Source organism: Tasmannia lanceolata, unplaced genomic scaffold (genome assembly GCF_043159265.1).
Source record: "Tasmannia lanceolata isolate RefF3 unplaced genomic scaffold, GAP_Taslan_0.1 ptg000006l, whole genome shotgun sequence".
Lineage (NCBI taxonomy): Eukaryota > Viridiplantae > Streptophyta > Magnoliopsida > Canellales > Winteraceae > Tasmannia > Tasmannia lanceolata.
This window is the reverse complement of record NW_027518683.1, coordinates 29,138,607-29,155,668: the sequence shown is the minus strand read 5'-3', so window position 1 is coordinate 29,155,668 and position 17,062 is coordinate 29,138,607. Positions and strand designations below refer to the sequence as shown.

The following is a 17,062-nucleotide window of genomic DNA, read 5'->3' as shown; positions in this document are numbered from 1 at the left end:
TTGCTAGCTTTTGCCACAGCCAATGAAAACTCAGCATGCAGTCCTGCTTGAAGGCTTTTATTTGGGGTAAAATGAACTTTTCCGGGTTAAAGTGACTAGAGTCCAGGCAAATAAAACCCATCTTGAAATCAACAACAGGGCAAAATTAGTCCTTCCAATAGAAGATTTGTGCGTCATGCTTCAATCACTTGTTAATGTCAAAGTTAGACTTCACCATAGAAGTTTAGGAAGACCATTGAGTTCCATAAATGCCCAAACTGCTCACTATTTAAAAAGTGACTCAAATTATAGGTACAAGTAACATCAAGTACAAACAAACTTTATGTTCTATAACCCACAAGGAAAAAAAACTGGGCTGAAAAACATTAGCAATGAATCCTGTATATAGTAACTCACTTTACCAAAGGGGATTATGAAAACCAAAAAAAATAATTAGAAGAATGTACAAAATGCGTTTGAACCACAATCCGAGAAAGACTGTTACAGGTTCTAATCAAAGCCATGAAACAAAAGCTCAGACTAGTTAGCATTTTACCGTTCCCCCTTTTTCCCTATCCTTTATCTTTGTATATAGACCAACCCTTCCTACTGCACTCAAACAGACAAAGGAGGGAAGTCTTCATCTTTCAGATGGTATGCCTGTGAAACCCTGCATATTTACATTAGAAAAACTTAAATAACATAATGCTCTATCTTTTAAAAGAGGAAGCAAAAAAATTTCGCATATTAGAATGTACATACCTTTCCTGAATTGTACTCAAACCCTGGGGTGGCATTGAAGACATCGGGAGTGTCGGTCTGGAGCCCTGGGTGTGTTGTTGAGCTCTGGGGTCTAGCTGTCTACCTTGTTCTGCTAAGGGAGGGCCCAATTGCACCGACCCAAAAGTCCCGAATTCAAGTCTCTCCGATGGGAATGTGAGGCCATTAACTTGGGGGAACCCTCTCGAGACTGGGCGACCGTGCACAAACTCTAACGGACCAGGCATCCCATGCCCATTTCCACTGAGAACTGGCAGTTGGGCTTGCTGTGGGTCGTGGGAGCCTTTATCTGGCAATGTATCCGGTGGAGTTACAGCCCGGCCATTGTTACGGGGTCTTGGAAAGTGATTATTGATAGCTGGAACCGGGTTCCTTCCTCTACCTGGTGAGTGCCTCTCCCTGAATGAACGATGGTTCTGCAAAATTCCAAGAAAAAGAACACATCGATAATAAAGCCCCCGCAACTGGAACAGTCAACAAGAAACCCAAGTTGCATACCAAAGGAGGTAACCCAACAGGATAATTCAACACAAATCAAAATGCTCGAAATCATATAAATGTGGCTATCGAAGACCCAAATGAGAAACTCAACAGAAAGCCAAGTTACCCAAAATACCCACAGCTTGAAATGAGTGTGCCATGTTGGGAATGTATGTGCCTGTTCCTCGTGGCTTTGGCATTTCTTCTGTATAGTATGCAGGAAGAAAAAACTGTGATCCTGGGACAGCTCCGTTTGCACTCATATGAGGAAACATGTTCCTTTTTAAGTGTGCCGGCTGACGGAGGGCACCGAAAGAGGGTTTGCTGCGGAACTGAGAATGTGATGCTGAAGGAATGGGAATAACTGGCCCACACAAGATGTACTCATGGCAATGCTGACAATATAGTAGGCTATTAAAGAGAGTGTCATAGTCTCCACTGAGGTCCGATAAGCCATTTAAATTCTCAGAACTTCCAGCAGTGCCTATCGAGTCCCTTTCCCTCCAACCAACATCGGAAATGCTGTTACTACTAGACTCCAGAAAAGACGAATGATCAGACTCTGATCGGAATGTAATATTGCTTGTAGAATCACATTCATCATGGTCCGGCTGTAAAACAAAACCAATTTCTCCTTTGGGTGCTTGAAGCCGAAAAGACAAATTATTCTCAAGCAAACCAGCTATAAATTTAGTTTGATCTAGGGTTCCATTACCAATCCTTCCATTTTCTGGAAATTGGTTAGAGTAAAATAGATGTGGCGCATGGTGTGCTCTTTCAAATGACCAGGTACCCGGCTCGCTGGTGTTAAGGAAAGGCATATGAATGTCATTTGTGATCTTTGAACCTAAAACTCGGTTACTAGCAAGATCTTTTGCATCCCCTGCCATACGACTACCAGAAACAACATTCCCTTCCGTCAAACAATCAGACTCTGAGACTGATAAAGAGGAACTGCCCTCCAGTTTTTGTGGTTCGTCTCTAGTGGGCTGATGATTGGAGGACTGGCCTACGGTTTGCATTCCAGTCTCATGTTTCCATTCAGAGTGTGAAATATTCAAGTTGTTGATCTCCTCACTCAATACTCCATAGTGGTCAGCCGTGGTTTCCCCAATTGGGCTACTCGAACTAATGGATGGTGATCCTACAATTGTATTTCCGTCCGTACATTTCTCAGCATCAGTTTTCAAAGAAATAGAACCAGAACCGTTAATATCAAACAGATAACTAGGGGCAAGGTCTTGCACATCTGGCCTTTGTCCGCCACCATGTCTATCCAATGTATTCATAAAGAACTTATTGAGTTCATCCACTATACTCTCCCCTGGTAATACAAGGATCCGCCCAAGCTTTCGAGCTCCATATGTGAATGCGCTACGTATTCTATAGAAATTACCTACATGAGAATGAGCAAGATGTTTAGAAAGGGACGAACTGACAAAACAGATGCAAGGAAATGAAGGCATGTGATCCTTTGATAGCCAAAATCTTACCCAACTAAAAAAAAAAAAAATTCTTAGCCAACTAGAAAAGCGGCATTCATACCTTTGCTGACACTGCGCCCGAGATTGTTGTTTTCTTTCAATGGATCAATTATGTTAAGATGCTTTTGTGGAAATGACCGTGAGTTGTTAACATTCCCCCTTGACGGAACTGCGAACAAGTCCACACATACCCTAAGAAAATCCTTAGTAAGCAACAAATCAGCCCCATCAGTTTCTGGCGTCTCAGCTGTGGAAACATAGACAGATCAGTGTCTCAAATAGATAACTAAAACATATCCACCTCAGCTAATATAAAGAGCATGGTTTTAGATTTCGGCCGAAATACCGAAATTTCGGATTTCAGCTGGGACCAACACCAAGTACATAAATCCGAAATTTCGGCCGAAGTTTCGGGAAAATGTAATTTCTTTTTTTGGGGGGATTGGTGAGGTGGGATCGAACCTGAGACCGCAAGGAAAATGTAATTTTTTTTAAAAAAAATTCTGAAATTTACTTTTTGTCTAAAATTTCAGCCGAAACGGCACAATAATGAAATTTTTTTTTACTGAATTAACAGCACTCTCTCTCCTTCATACCCTTGGTAGGCACAACAGCACTCTCTCTCCACACCCTTGGTGGGGCCCAATAGCGCGCACACACTCTCTCTCTCTCTCTACACCCTTGGTGGGGCCGAACAACTAAATGGTGTAAATCTTTAAAGGTGGACCTCATTGTATTTAAACCTTGATAAAGAGTTACATGAATAATCAAGTTGCTCAAGAGGATGTTGCTTACCCACGATTTCTGGCAGAGAAGACACGGGAACTGGACCATTTAAACTAATGCAGTAGTTATCCCAATCAAATTTGCTGAAATAGTCCAAGAACCTGTAGAGAACCTAGATGTAGCCACCAGCATTTTAGTAAGATACTTGCATATCCCTCAACCATCTGGACATGATTATAGCATAAGGGACATGCATGATATTTATAGTGAAATGTTATCAGCACAACCATATTTTTATATTTGCACAAACCCAGCTGTCGTTTTTTCTTTAATTGGCTCCTGAGAGCCTTTTGGGAAATGTAATAACCTTTTGACAGCTCTTTAAATACTAAAAGACAAGATGGTTTGTGAAAATATCAAAATATGGTTGTGCTCATAACATTTCCTTGTTTATATCATGATTATGTTAGTTTCCCATCGAGTACTCACCGCTAAAGGACCATTTAAAGATGAATGGAAAAGATGGAAGATGTACAAGACCAACGTTTCCAATGCATATGTAGAAATCAGACCATGATGGGCACCGAGAATGCGGCTCTCATAATAACACCAAGCTTTAATCAGTATGATACTGCGCTTAAAGAGGTGATCTTTTCCAATAAAGAGATCAACCTGTGTAAGCACCACTAGAAATGTTAGTAATATCCAACATCTCAAATCCATCATTAGAGAAAAAAATTAATGTGATTTCTATAATGAATTATATAAATGTAGAATCTTAATGATAAGTTCTGTCATCACTCATCAGACCTTCTCAAGAAAACATAATGTACAGAGTCCTCCTAACTGATTGAAGGAGATGTCTACTACAATATTCTGGACAAGGCATTTGACCAGCTTGACCTGTCATTACAAATCACAAATTATAGACGTCATTGTTTAGACAAAATTACTTGTGCCCGAGAAACAATTTCATATAAATTAAGCTATGATACCCAAATACGGATATGGAAACGAACACACTCTGGAACGGTGATACGACTCAGCATTTATTAAAAAAAATGTAGGATACAGATGGATATCTGTAGGAAGAGATAAGACACAAGGCATGCATAAATAAAATACCATAGAATTTTCAAAATAAAAATAAAAATAAATAAAATACCATAGCACTTAACTAGATTTAACCAAAAGGTGGAATTAATAGTAAATTTAAAACAGCATATCTAAGACTTGCACACACAAAATTGCAATTGAAATATGGGACACTAACCAGGCATGATAGTTAATTAGAAGAGGGTGACATATGTTTGAAGCATAATAACTATTTTGAACAATAAATTATCAGTGAAGTATCCGGTATAAGTGTTGGACAGGTACGTTGAGACTCTATAAGTATCCTGAAAGAGAAATCTCCATATCGTAAGAATCAATGTTATCATGGACATCCGCCAAGGTGCCTCTGGAATTGTCTAGGCAAAGGACACATGTGATCACCTGGGCAATAAACTGTTTAGGCTTTTAGTGCCCTACGAGACAGGTCAGGGCTTTAGGTGATCATCTTTCACCCATAAAAAACATCAAAAGATCACTAGAATACTGAAAGTAAAAAATGGGAGCAAAGGAAAGGAGTCATCTTAGTTTTGATTCGAATAGCATGTCAGTAGGCTAAAAGGTCACAAGACTGAAAAAAGAAAAAAATGGCCAACCCCAGCAATGAAATGTGTTAAAAGAACTCGAATCAGGAAGGCTTAAACAATTTAAAGGGCTAAATTTTTCCCACTCAATTTTGCGCACAATCAACTAAAACAAATACCAAAAAATATGACTAAATCGTATGACACAAAGTAACTTGTAAACATTCATACATGCAACTAAAAACAGATAATGAAAAAAGGAAATTTTCAACTAAAACAAATACCAAAAAATATGACTAAATCGTATGACACAAAGTAACTTGCAAACATTCATGCATGCAACTAAAAAGAGATAATGAAGAAAGGAAAATTTCAAATGGTACTCGCAATCAACTAGAGGCAATAGAATGGAGACCTCAGCATGAATATATTGCACATCTTTTACTTCAAACTCCGCAGCCTTATTCTGCTCTTCTCCTTCAAGGACAGAGCAGACATCATTGGCCAAAGCATCTTCAACATTTAGATTACTCACTGCAGTGAGATCAATATCTCCATCAGGAAGATAGGTCTTCAGAGGCACCGATCCAAATGGGAATACCTGTAAACATTCGCATAGACGAGTGAAAAGCCGATCTACATATACCACGATCAAATGAGCAAAAAACTTGCAACAGATCCTGCTGTGTTCTATGAACTTTGAAGCATAACTGCAGTAATAATATATATATATATATATATATATATATATATATATAGAGAGAGAGAGAGAGAGACATATATACACATATGTATGTATATACATATATACTGTGCATATATGTATGTATACATATGTATATATGTATGTACACACAGTACATATATGTATACACACACAAATATGTACAGAGTTTTAATTTTATGCACGTCTATTTTCCCATACGTATACCAAGGTTACCTAGAACGCGGTTCGTTCTGATACGCAGTATGGGGAACGGGTACGGGGTATGATGGTAGCCCAGTACGCGGTACGATGAGGGTAGGCTAAGTTGGTTCGCTATATGGGGTCGCAGGTAGGTTTGTAACGCTAATCCGGGTCGCTCTGGTGCTCTCTCTAGTTTAATTTTATACTAAGAGATGCTAAAGCATTGTTAGGCCTTATCTTAAATATGACGGTCAAGCATATCAACTGGTGGTTGCTGACGGTTTTTGGGAAAGGGAATCATAATTGACAGCTATTTTAAAAAGAGATTAAAACTTGTAGTGCCGATATCAATTTTTGGGAAAGCAATATCATTTGACAACTCTTTAAAAAAGAGGTTAAAACTTGTAGAGCCAATATCAGTAGGTATGTAGTCGGATTTTTTGTTTAGGATTTTTAAGTGGCTGCATGCCTTCCACGTTTCCCTTTTCCCCCATCTCTTATGTCATTTACAAATCCCCCTCTTTCTCTCCACAAAAGCAAGGAAGCACGGAATGAGCTTTTACAATACTATACATGGATTGTATTTCGATTGCGATTGGCGATCTTCAATGGAAGTTTCTGTCGGAACAAGTTTCAGTTTAGTCTCTTTACCTCTTCTCTCTCTATGCACCTCTCCCTTTCCTGGCCTCTAATGAGGTATGATTGGATTAAAGCTGGGAAGGAGAGTTGCTTTTTTGTTCTCTTTCCCTCTCTCTCTCTCTCTCTCTCTCTCTCTCTCTCTCTCTCTCTCTCTCTCTCTCTCTCTCTCTCTCTCTCTCTCTGCACCTCTCCCTTTCTTGCGGGTCACCCGGGTCGCCATTTTTGGCGATCCGGGTCGACAATTAACCATGTTTGGGATCGGCGACCCCGGATCGCAGGTCGGAGGGTGATCCCGGTAACTTTGACGTATACACAGTATATATATATATGTATATATATATATATATATATATATATATATATATATATATATATATATATATATATATATACATATATACAGTTTTTATATTATGCACATGTTTATTTTCACAGACGAAATCAAAGTGTGCCCCACTACAGTGATTCAAACCATGTATCTATTCAATAAATAAATATATACGTACATATGAAGTAATGAATGTTGCTTAAGAACTATTACAATATTATATATATATATATATATATATATATATATATATATATATGAGGAAAGTGTTTCTAGTCAGTCGGCTAGAGAACCTTCTCTAGTCCGCCGACCAAAAAACATAGTGGGCCCACATTATTTGGATAATCCAAAACATTCATTTGATAGGCCCTGGCATAGATAGGGTGTGCCCAAAAAATCAGCTGCATAGGATCATCCTAACCCTTTGATTTGTGGAGGTTAAAAATGGACAGATTTGTGGAGTTTATACGCGTCCATTTTAACCTCCATAAATCGAAGGGTTAGGATGATCCTATGGAGATGATTTTTTAGGCACATCCTATCTATGTCAGGGCCATCACCCTTTGATTTGTGGAGGTTAAAAATGGACAGATTTGTAGAGTTTATACGCGTCCATTTTAACCTCCATAAATCGAAGGGTTAGGATGATCCTATGGAGATGATTTTTTAGGCACATCCTATCTATGTCAGGGCCATCAAATGAATGCTTTGGATCATCAAAACAACATGGGCTCACTGTGTTTTTAACCTCCACTGTCCATTTTTAACCTCCACAAATCGAAGGGCTAGGATGATCCTATGGAGCTGATTTTTTGGGCACACCTATCTATGCCAGGGTCCATCAAATGAATGCTTTGGATCATCCAAACAACATGGGCCCACTGCGTTTTTGGTCGGCGGACTAGAGAAGGCTCTCTAGCCGACCGACTAGAAAGACTTTCCTATATATATATATATATATATATATAAACACACACACACACACAGTTTTTATATTGAGAGAAGAGTTCCTACACCCTAGTGTAGATAACGTATCTACACCCTAGGCTTAAAATATAGTGGGGGCCGCATTGTTTGGGTGATCCAAAGCATTCATTTGATGGTCCCTCACATAGATAGGGTGTGCCCAAAAAATCAGCTCCATAGGATCATCCTAACTCTTCGAACTATGGAGGCAAAAATGGACAGATTTGTGAAGGTTTATACACGTCCATTTTTAACTCCACAAATCGTAGGGTTGCGATGATCCAATGGAGCGGATTTTTTGGGCACACCCTATCTATGTGAGGTCCAATCAAATGAATGCTTTGGATCACCCAAACAATACGCCCCCACTGTATTTTAAGCTAGGGTGTAGATAAGTTATCTACACTAGAGTGTAGGAACTCTTTTCTCTTTTATATTATGCACATGTTTATTTTCACAGAAGAAATCAAAAGTGTGCCCCACTACAGTGATTCAAACCATGTATCTACCCAATAAATAAATATATACGTACATATGAAGTAATGAATGTTGCTTAAGAACCATTACAATATAGATATATGGGAAATGATATCAGCACTGTCATGTTTTGATATTTCCACGGTCCTAGCTTGTCTTTTCCATTTTAATTGGCTTGTAAGAGCCTTTTGGGAACTGTAATACCCTTCTGAGTTTAGACAGCCCTTTAAATACTTAAAGACAAGAACCCACCGCGGAAATATCAAAACATGGCAGTGCTGATATCATTTCCCCCCATGCGCGCGCGTGCACACACACACACATATTTAAATTCACCGTCCATCCTAAGCAATGAATGTTCCCGACATACATCTCAGGGCATAAATTACGCCTGTTTCAATGTCCCAAGCCTCACATGTATTTTCTGCCTCATTCAAGAATGGGACAAAAACACCTCCGAGCCATTTTCATCCCGTTCATGAATGGTGCAATAGCATGCAGCTCCATCCACACAAAATGGTGACCCAAAACAGGCCCTCAAATAATGCGTGCATGACCGCCAAAACAATACAAAGCCTGGATAATGAGCAATACATGGCAATATCAGAAAAAAATGGAAAAAATAATTGCAATCAGCACTTAGCAGAACCAGAATTCTCAACTTAATATAAATGTCAAATAGGCAATACCACGGACACAGTGGTCACCTAAACTCACAGTGGACTTTCTTTTTACATTTTCAGTTATATTATTTGACAAATCTTGAATATCCAACATTTTAGATGTAGAACTCATTTCATCTATAAAATACGTGCTTTCACTTCTTCATGCAGCCATGCAGGCATTGTAGAACATTATACACATCACACTTAAACAACCATGCAATAACCCACACCATGTCATAATCCGATAAACCATGAAGTACCACAGAAAATCACTATTAAGATACTAGAATACTTAACCATTCAAAAAAAGATACTAGAATACTTGAGGATCAACTTGTCTAGTGTCCACCCCATGCCATGTATCTAGTAGCATCACAAGTTTTAAGTCTAACTCCCAACGTTAACAGTTAAGAACATAGTATAAGTTTAATTTTTAAAATTTATTTTTTGGGAACAATTTCATTCCAAATCCAAATGGCAGAGTACAAGGAGGGGCAAGATGTCCCAAACACATGTACAAAACTAGTTGCCCCAACAGAATCCCCAAAAGATCACTAGTAGTAACAATGGTGGATTGTAGATTGACACCTTTTGCTAAACCATCTGCCATAGAGTTTGCAAATCTTCTTCTATGCACAAATTGTGGGCGAATAATGCGGGCCAAGTCTCGGAACTCACCGAGAACATGATAAAATCCCCAAGGGCCGCCACTCATGTTTGTTGCCCATGCTATCGAATTAGAGGAATCGTTTTCAACTATCAGAGGTCCAAGATTATGCGAGTCGTGCGTTTCAGCCCAAAAGGTAGACCCCTTTGCCTCTGCTTCATTAGCGTCACAGACACCGGCGGGACCCAAATATGACATAATCATCCGACCGCATGCATCACAGATCACACCTCCAAATCTGGCCCTGGCAGGATTTCCAAAGGAGCTTCCATCAAAGGTAAGTTTGAACCATCCATCAGGTGGTGGAGTCCTCTGTGGGGTAATAAGGTTACGTGCTTTTCTTTCCGAGACCACCGAACTCCAGTGTCTAATGATGACTCCAACAGGGCAAGGGAGAGCACCCTTCACTTTGGACCAGGCGATGATAGAGAGTTTTACATCAAGGGTGATATGATGCCATTGCCTTTCCTCGTCGTTGAAAATTCTATTATTTCTCTCCATCCATATGTGCCAGATGATAGCGTATGGGATGGACATCCACATAGATTGCCTAAATTGACCAAAGAATCGAATAATGCCCATCCAGATCTTGTAAGAGAACGAGCAATGAAGAAAAAGGTGATCCAATGTCTCCTCCTCCGAGCGGCATAAGACACACCAACTAGCGAGGCAGAAGCATCTTCTTTTTAGGCAGTCGCAAGTATTAATACATCGATGAGAAACAGGTTAATTTTTAAATTTTACTCCATCAGTTGTGCAAAATTTAATTACTAAGATTCACCTTTTTTTCGAACAAGTAATAAATATAATTTAGAAAAATAAAAAGGGGATCCCGTGGACAACGAGAAGAGATAAAAATGGATGGGTACTCGAACACTACACCAGTCAAGCAGAAATTTGCTGGGCTATCTGCCATTCTGCCCTACTGCTCCCATCTTGATGGATGTGGAGATTCTACTAACCTCGTAGGTGGCCAAGAGATCCTCAATCTCCCTAAGTGGATATGATTCTTGGTCACAGCTCTTAAATCTTACCATCATGTCATTAAGAATGAAAGACCAAAGATTTCAATCCAAGCGCATGCATACAAGTTGTATCTTCATTCTTTTCTGAATACTCCATAACTCCAGAGGCCCTTCTTCATGTTTAACTTTCGGGATTAAGTGGATATGATTCTTGGTCACATCTCTTTAATCTTACCATCATGTCATTAAGAATGAAAGACCAAAGATTTCAATCCAAGCACATGCATACAAGTTGTATATTCGTTCTTTTCTGAATACTCCAGACTCCAGAGGCCCTTCTTCATGTTTAACTTTCGGGATTAAGTGGGAAGTTGGGTGTCCATATTTCTGTAAATCCCTCCTCTCATCAACAATTTCCAAATGGGTTGTTCACAAAAGATGAAAAAACATTCAAAAACTAGTTGTCTCCCTATTTCGGTAAGGTTGCCAAACCAAGAGGATACCTTGGAAGCTTTTCATACACAAACTTCAAATGTTTCTCCCCCAGTTGATGGATTCATTGAATAGTTGAATGCAATTAGGCATACGCCATGGCCAAGATCACACAAAGTACAGTTGACCACCTCAGTTTGCCTGATAACCAAAGGAAAGTCAGTGTTGTACTAAAGAGGACCCAATTGTTTCCACAAAGTTTGCAAAAATGGCTGCAAAACTTCGCATCACCGTCTGAACTAGTCTTCCTTGGCACACCATGTAATTTAACCAGTTCTCTAAAGTATTTGTTGGTTGTGTAACATCAAGTTTCATCTTACATGGAATGAAAAGAGTTGTCTCGGGATTTATCGACAATAACAATGTCAGGATCCATAGTTCCAGAGTTAGTAGAAGACCCAACACCAAACCTCATACAAGTAGAGCTACAAAATTAATTTACGTTCACCCCCATGCTTAGAGCAACATCAAACAAAAAGGAACACAGTGTAGCAACAGCAGACGAACATAAGAGGAACAAGTGGCAAAAACATTCAGACTTTGAAACCCCACAACCTGAAAAGCAAACCAGAAGTTCCAGAAAAAAAAAAAGATGAATTAAATCCAAAGAAATTTGTATGCAGTAACTACAGCCCCCTCATGATTCATACAAGAGTCTCTAGAGTCCTAAAGAAACATGGAAAGTTCACTTAACAACTGTCCTAATATAGCCCTTCAACTAAAAAAACTAAAGCCACTGAGCCAACTCAAAATTACACACCAATTGAAAAAGAAAACCGTCCCAAATCAACTATAACTCCTTAAAATTTTTGTTAACTTTCAATACCTCGTGGTCTAGTGATGTGAATCTTTGACAGCCACGAGAAAGAGAGAGAAATAGATAATAAGAAAGATTATGATAAAAAAAGACCAAGAACAACAAAGATAGGTGATAAATGTAGAAAAGGGCACCCAGGAAGCGTGAAGAACGAAATGGGAAAAAGAAGGGAACAAAAAAATGAGACTAGAAAGAAAGAGGGGAGACATAGAAAAGGATAAGAAGTGAGAAGGATAAAGGAGGGTCCAATTATAATACCAACCGAGGGGAGAGAATGAGAAGATAAAAGAAAGAAATATAAGAGTTTAGGGGTAGAAACTGACATGATATGAAGCATCACACTTCAGAAAAGAAATAATATCCACAGAGGAAAAAAACTTCAAATCTTTATAATTTCATTATTGCATAGCATCAAAGAAAATTGTCCTCATGCTATATATATATATATATATATAGTAAATGGTTTCTGAGCTCAAGTTCAGATAGAATTTCTGAGGTAGAGTTTTTAAATACGGTGGCTGCCTATGTTGTTTGGGTTATGTTAGATATTGATTCTATAGGACCTAACATAGATAGGGTGTACCTAAGAAATCATCTTCATAGGATCATGGTAAGCATAAAATGGACGTCTACAAAATGGTCCATTTTGTGCCTCTACAGATCGAACGGTTAGGAGGATCCTATGGAGATGGTTTCTTACGAACAACCTATCTATGTCAGCTTCTAAGGAATGAATGGCTTGGATGAGACAAACAACATGGGAGATGCCCTATATAAAAACTCTACCTAAGATAGAATTTCTGAGCTTGAGTTCAGATACCGCGCCCCTATATATATATATATATATATATATATATGAGAATAGTGTTCCTGCGCAGCTGCTTCAAAAACTCATGTGGCCCACATTTTTGGGGTGATCCAAAGCATTTATTTGAAAGGCCCTTCCATGGATAGGGTGTGTACCAAAAATCAGCCCTATAGGATCATCCTAACCCAATCAAAGGTGGTGGGGAAAATGGACAAACACTGTTTCTGACCATTTTTTCCCTCCATGGCAGGGTTAAGATGATCCTAAAGGGCTGATTTTTGGTACACACCCTATCCATGGAAGGGCCTTCCAATGAATGCTTTGGATCACCCCAAAAATGTGGGGCCACATGAGTTTTTGAAGCAGCTGCTCAAATAAGCTATCTGAGCAACTGCGTGCGCAGTAACACTTTTCTTTACAAAAATATATATACATATACAAGAAAAGAAAGAGAAGAAGAAAGATCTAATACCCTAAACAAAAACCTAATATTTTCGGAGTAAATACTTATTGATGACTTAAAATGACTCTCGCCCCACTTCAAATTTTTGTAAAACATGTGAGGGGCCTATTTAAAACACTCATACCTCAAAGAACTTAAGTGGCATTGATGGGAAAAGATTTTAGTACCCCTGACTTAAATAACACTCTAAAAACTAAATAAAACTCTTTTAACATTAACGATAAACCCCATCGTCTTAGCTCCTTGATTCTCTATGGCATCTTGGACTGTCCCCTATCATACACCCCTGCTTGAAAAGATTCAATGCCGTCAAAAATAAAGATTGGCATGACGGATGGGAGTTTGTCAAATCTGATCCTCGCACAATCTGCAAACAGTTGGCCCTTCCAGACATCTAATTATTTCCAACACAGATAGAGTTTTGAGCAATTGTGTTGTTGATTTGAAGTATTGCGATCACAATGTCCACCTTTGACGTATTTCTTGTCACGTGTCAGCTTAGGCGAAAGAAACTTGGGCCTTCTGCTTCCTTTGGTATATAGACTTCTGCTCATGCATCCTTGAGTAAGTAGTAAAAATTCGACATGGGTCCAAACATTACTATCGATGACTCTGTTGTCGTGATTTAAAGTTCCTACTGGCTAATATTAAACCATTGCCCTTTTCCAAGCGTGGCGAATAATGTTTGCTGCCCCTTGATCCTCATATAATATTTGTGGGCAATTAGAGAACCAATTCTGAAGGATGATGGTCGCTTTCTGAATCCTTAAGCAACATGAGCGAGCTATGTACTGTCGAAATTGTCATTGGACAACGAGTGTGGCTCTCATCCGTTGCTTCATGTTGAGCACTTTTCGCGCTATCAATCTTCACATACAAAGCCTAGACTTGGATGGCAAAAGTAAATTGTCTCTTTTACACTTTTTAGGAGAGATACAGCACCACGTTTTGTGGATCTTTAGGCAAGTAGATAATTTTATCACATGAGCTTTGGCTTTTTTGACTTCCTCCTCTCAAATCACTCTAACTCATAGTATTTTACAATCCTGAAAAGCGTTTGGGGAGAATTATTTCAAAAATTGATCCCTCATATCAATCCAACGAATGACAAGTTATTTTCCTATTATGTGTTGTTCCTACTTCAATGTTAACCACCGCTCTAAGACATGCCCGACAAAAGTTATCCATGTAATGCAAATCATTTGATCAATGCCTAGATTATTGTGTCATAAAAAAGTCTCCAACATTTGTACTCGATCAAGACATTCTCATTCATTAACTCCATTAAATCTCGGTATGACTAATCCTCATAGTGAATTGATCACAATCCATAGGCTAGGATCTTCCCATTATAATCCCGTTATATCCTAAGTAACCATTCGAAACTAGGCTCGGATACCAAAAGATGATTGCCAAGAGAGAGAGAGAGAGAGTAAATAATTAAGATCAAGATCAAGATCAATAAACATCAAGAAAGAGGGGTGATGGGGTAGAAAAGGGGAGCGGTTTATGAACCTAACCAGGAAGGTGAAGAAGAAAATGGGAAAAGAGGGAAAGAGAAGACGCTAGAAACAAAGATATCTGAAAAGAAAGATATGAGATGGAGAAAAGAATATGATGAGTGAGAAGAATAAAGGGGTGTCAACTTATAATCCCAACTAAGAGGAGATGAAGGAAAGAGGAAGAGGAGAAGAGAAAAGAATGACGGAAAGATAAGAGTTTAGGGAGAGAAATTGACCCGATATGAAGTATCACACCACAAAAAAGGCATCACATCCCCACAAGAGAAAAAAATCTTCAAATCTTTATTCACTCCATCGGTGGGCAGCATCTAAGGAAAATGCCATGAAGCTACGTATATAAGATATGAAACAGAACTAAAAAATTCTAAAACCTTAAACAAAAGAATAACACTTTTGAACTAAAATACCCTCTAATGAATCAAAAACTTTCTCCCCACAAAAAATTTTCATAATACATGTGTGGGACCAATTTAAAGCACTTGTTAACTCAAAGAACTTAAGTGGTTTTGATGGGAAAACACTCTACTATCCTCCTGTCCGAACCGGAGTTTGAAACCAAACTTCTCCTCTTCGTTTTTCCTCTCGAAATGGGAAATAAATAGATCTACTTCTCCCTATAACTTAAAAAGACTTAAATAACACTCTAAAAGTCATTTCAAAATAATACTCTAAAAACAAAATAAAACTCCCATTCAAAAAAAAAAAACTAAATAAAACTCTAAAAATTAAATAAAATTAGATAAAACTCTTTTAAAATTAATGATGGGTCTCATCTTCTTAACTCCTTGATTCTTCAGGGCATCTTGGATAGTCCCCATCATCTACTTATTTGAGAATCCTTTTCTGTCAAAACGCTCAGATAAATTGTTGAAGAATCTAATCCAACCCTTAGTTCTCACAATGTGTCTAAAGATCAGAAAATCCATCCAAAATAGACTCTTTAAAACCAGTCCCATTGATTGAAGAAAATTCTGAAACAATCAAATTAAATCTAGCAGAGGAAAATGTGTTGATGCAGGAAGTTTGGCAGCATTCTGCTGACATCAGGAGGTGCAAAGCTAAATTTATCAGTATAGTCCCCTTTGGGGATCAAGTTTTCATCTCTCATGTTGTCCCTGAAATATGTCCTAAGGGCTCTTTAATTGTTTTGAACCTTAATTTCTACATCAAAATTCATATGTCCTACCATAGGATTTCTAAAACTAATCCATTAAGAATTGCTAAATCTGACACCTCTTGACTGAAGTCTACACATTTCATCACATCTTGTGCTAGAAATATCACTGCTCCACTGCCATGGTCTTTTATCACCACCAAGATCTCTGTTATGTAGCTCTACAATAATATACTCTTCAAGGGAACCATCGTGAACGCAATAACAATTGCACTTAAATAGATGGCCCTCATGAACCACAAAATCAACAATGTTGCCCTGAAAACATTTAGACCATATCATCCCATGATTAGATTCATACCCTGATTTGTTCGAATGACAAATTGTGTACCATAATTGTACGGTTTGTACCAAGTAGGGAAATCCACTGACTCAATGCATCTGCTACTCAGTTCTCTCGGGACATGTGCTCCAACACAAATTTAACTACTACAAATATGCGACCTACTTTTACCTGTCTATGGTTAAATGTTGTGACTCATGAAGCATATGATAAAAAATAAAAAAGAACAATTGTTGAACCAAGTAACATTCACAATGCATACACTATCACTTAGAACTCCAAGTCATATGAAGAATATTGTCATCAAGTATCACTCTTGCATGTTAATTCAAAACCACACCCAATCCTATGCTTGAGGCACACACTGACGAACTCAAATAAGGCCAAGACATGCACTTCAAAAATCTTCATCTTTGTTAACTGCAAACTCACATCCACTTCCAATGTGCACTCAACCTTTCCCTTCAGGGAATTGCTAGTTGAAGAAGTTGGTGAATTGAAATTTTTAAGAAAACTATGGTAAACCATGCTCCTCGCCTGTAGTATTACTGTCAGCCCAAGGGTTCAACAATGCACTCCGAAAGCCCATGTTTTAATGATAACAAACCTACTTTGATTCAAGGACTAACGCCTTGATATGTTTTAAGTGTAATTCTCTAAGTCCAAAGCAAAGGCCAAAGCAAGCTGAAGTGAGACCATGATCAAAGAGCTGGAGCTGGAGCTGGAGCCAACTAAGAAGATCACCACTTGGACCAAAGCCAAAGCTGTAGCCAAACATGAAGATCACCTGGAGCTAAGGCAA

The 17,062-nt window shown here is 38.6% G+C and overlaps 1 protein-coding gene across 2 annotated transcripts in view; it reads right to left on the bottom strand.

Annotated features, from left to right (window-relative positions):
* Window positions 1–249: 249 nt before the first annotated feature.
* The window catches only part of LOC143880214 (uncharacterized), a 37,329-nt gene continuing 20,516 nt past the window's right edge, over window positions 250–17,062 (bottom strand). Inside the window, exons 2-9 of one of the 2 annotated variants that reach the window (XM_077383025.1) lie at window positions 5,502–5,687; window positions 4,260–4,352; window positions 3,939–4,121; window positions 3,519–3,621; window positions 2,785–2,970; window positions 1,380–2,635; window positions 742–1,175; window positions 250–649 (exon numbers count right to left, since the gene is read on the bottom strand). In XM_077383025.1, the coding sequence (XP_077239140.1) occupies window positions 595–649; window positions 742–1,175; window positions 1,380–2,635; window positions 2,785–2,970; window positions 3,519–3,621; window positions 3,939–4,121; window positions 4,260–4,352; window positions 5,502–5,687 (2,496 nt within the window). In that variant the 3' untranslated portion in view covers window positions 250–594. Of the gene's footprint in view, window positions 650–741; window positions 1,176–1,366; window positions 2,636–2,784; window positions 2,971–3,518; window positions 3,622–3,938; window positions 4,122–4,259; window positions 4,353–5,501; window positions 5,688–17,062 lie in introns of those variants that run through there. The other variant, XM_077383027.1, reaches the window with a different exon arrangement.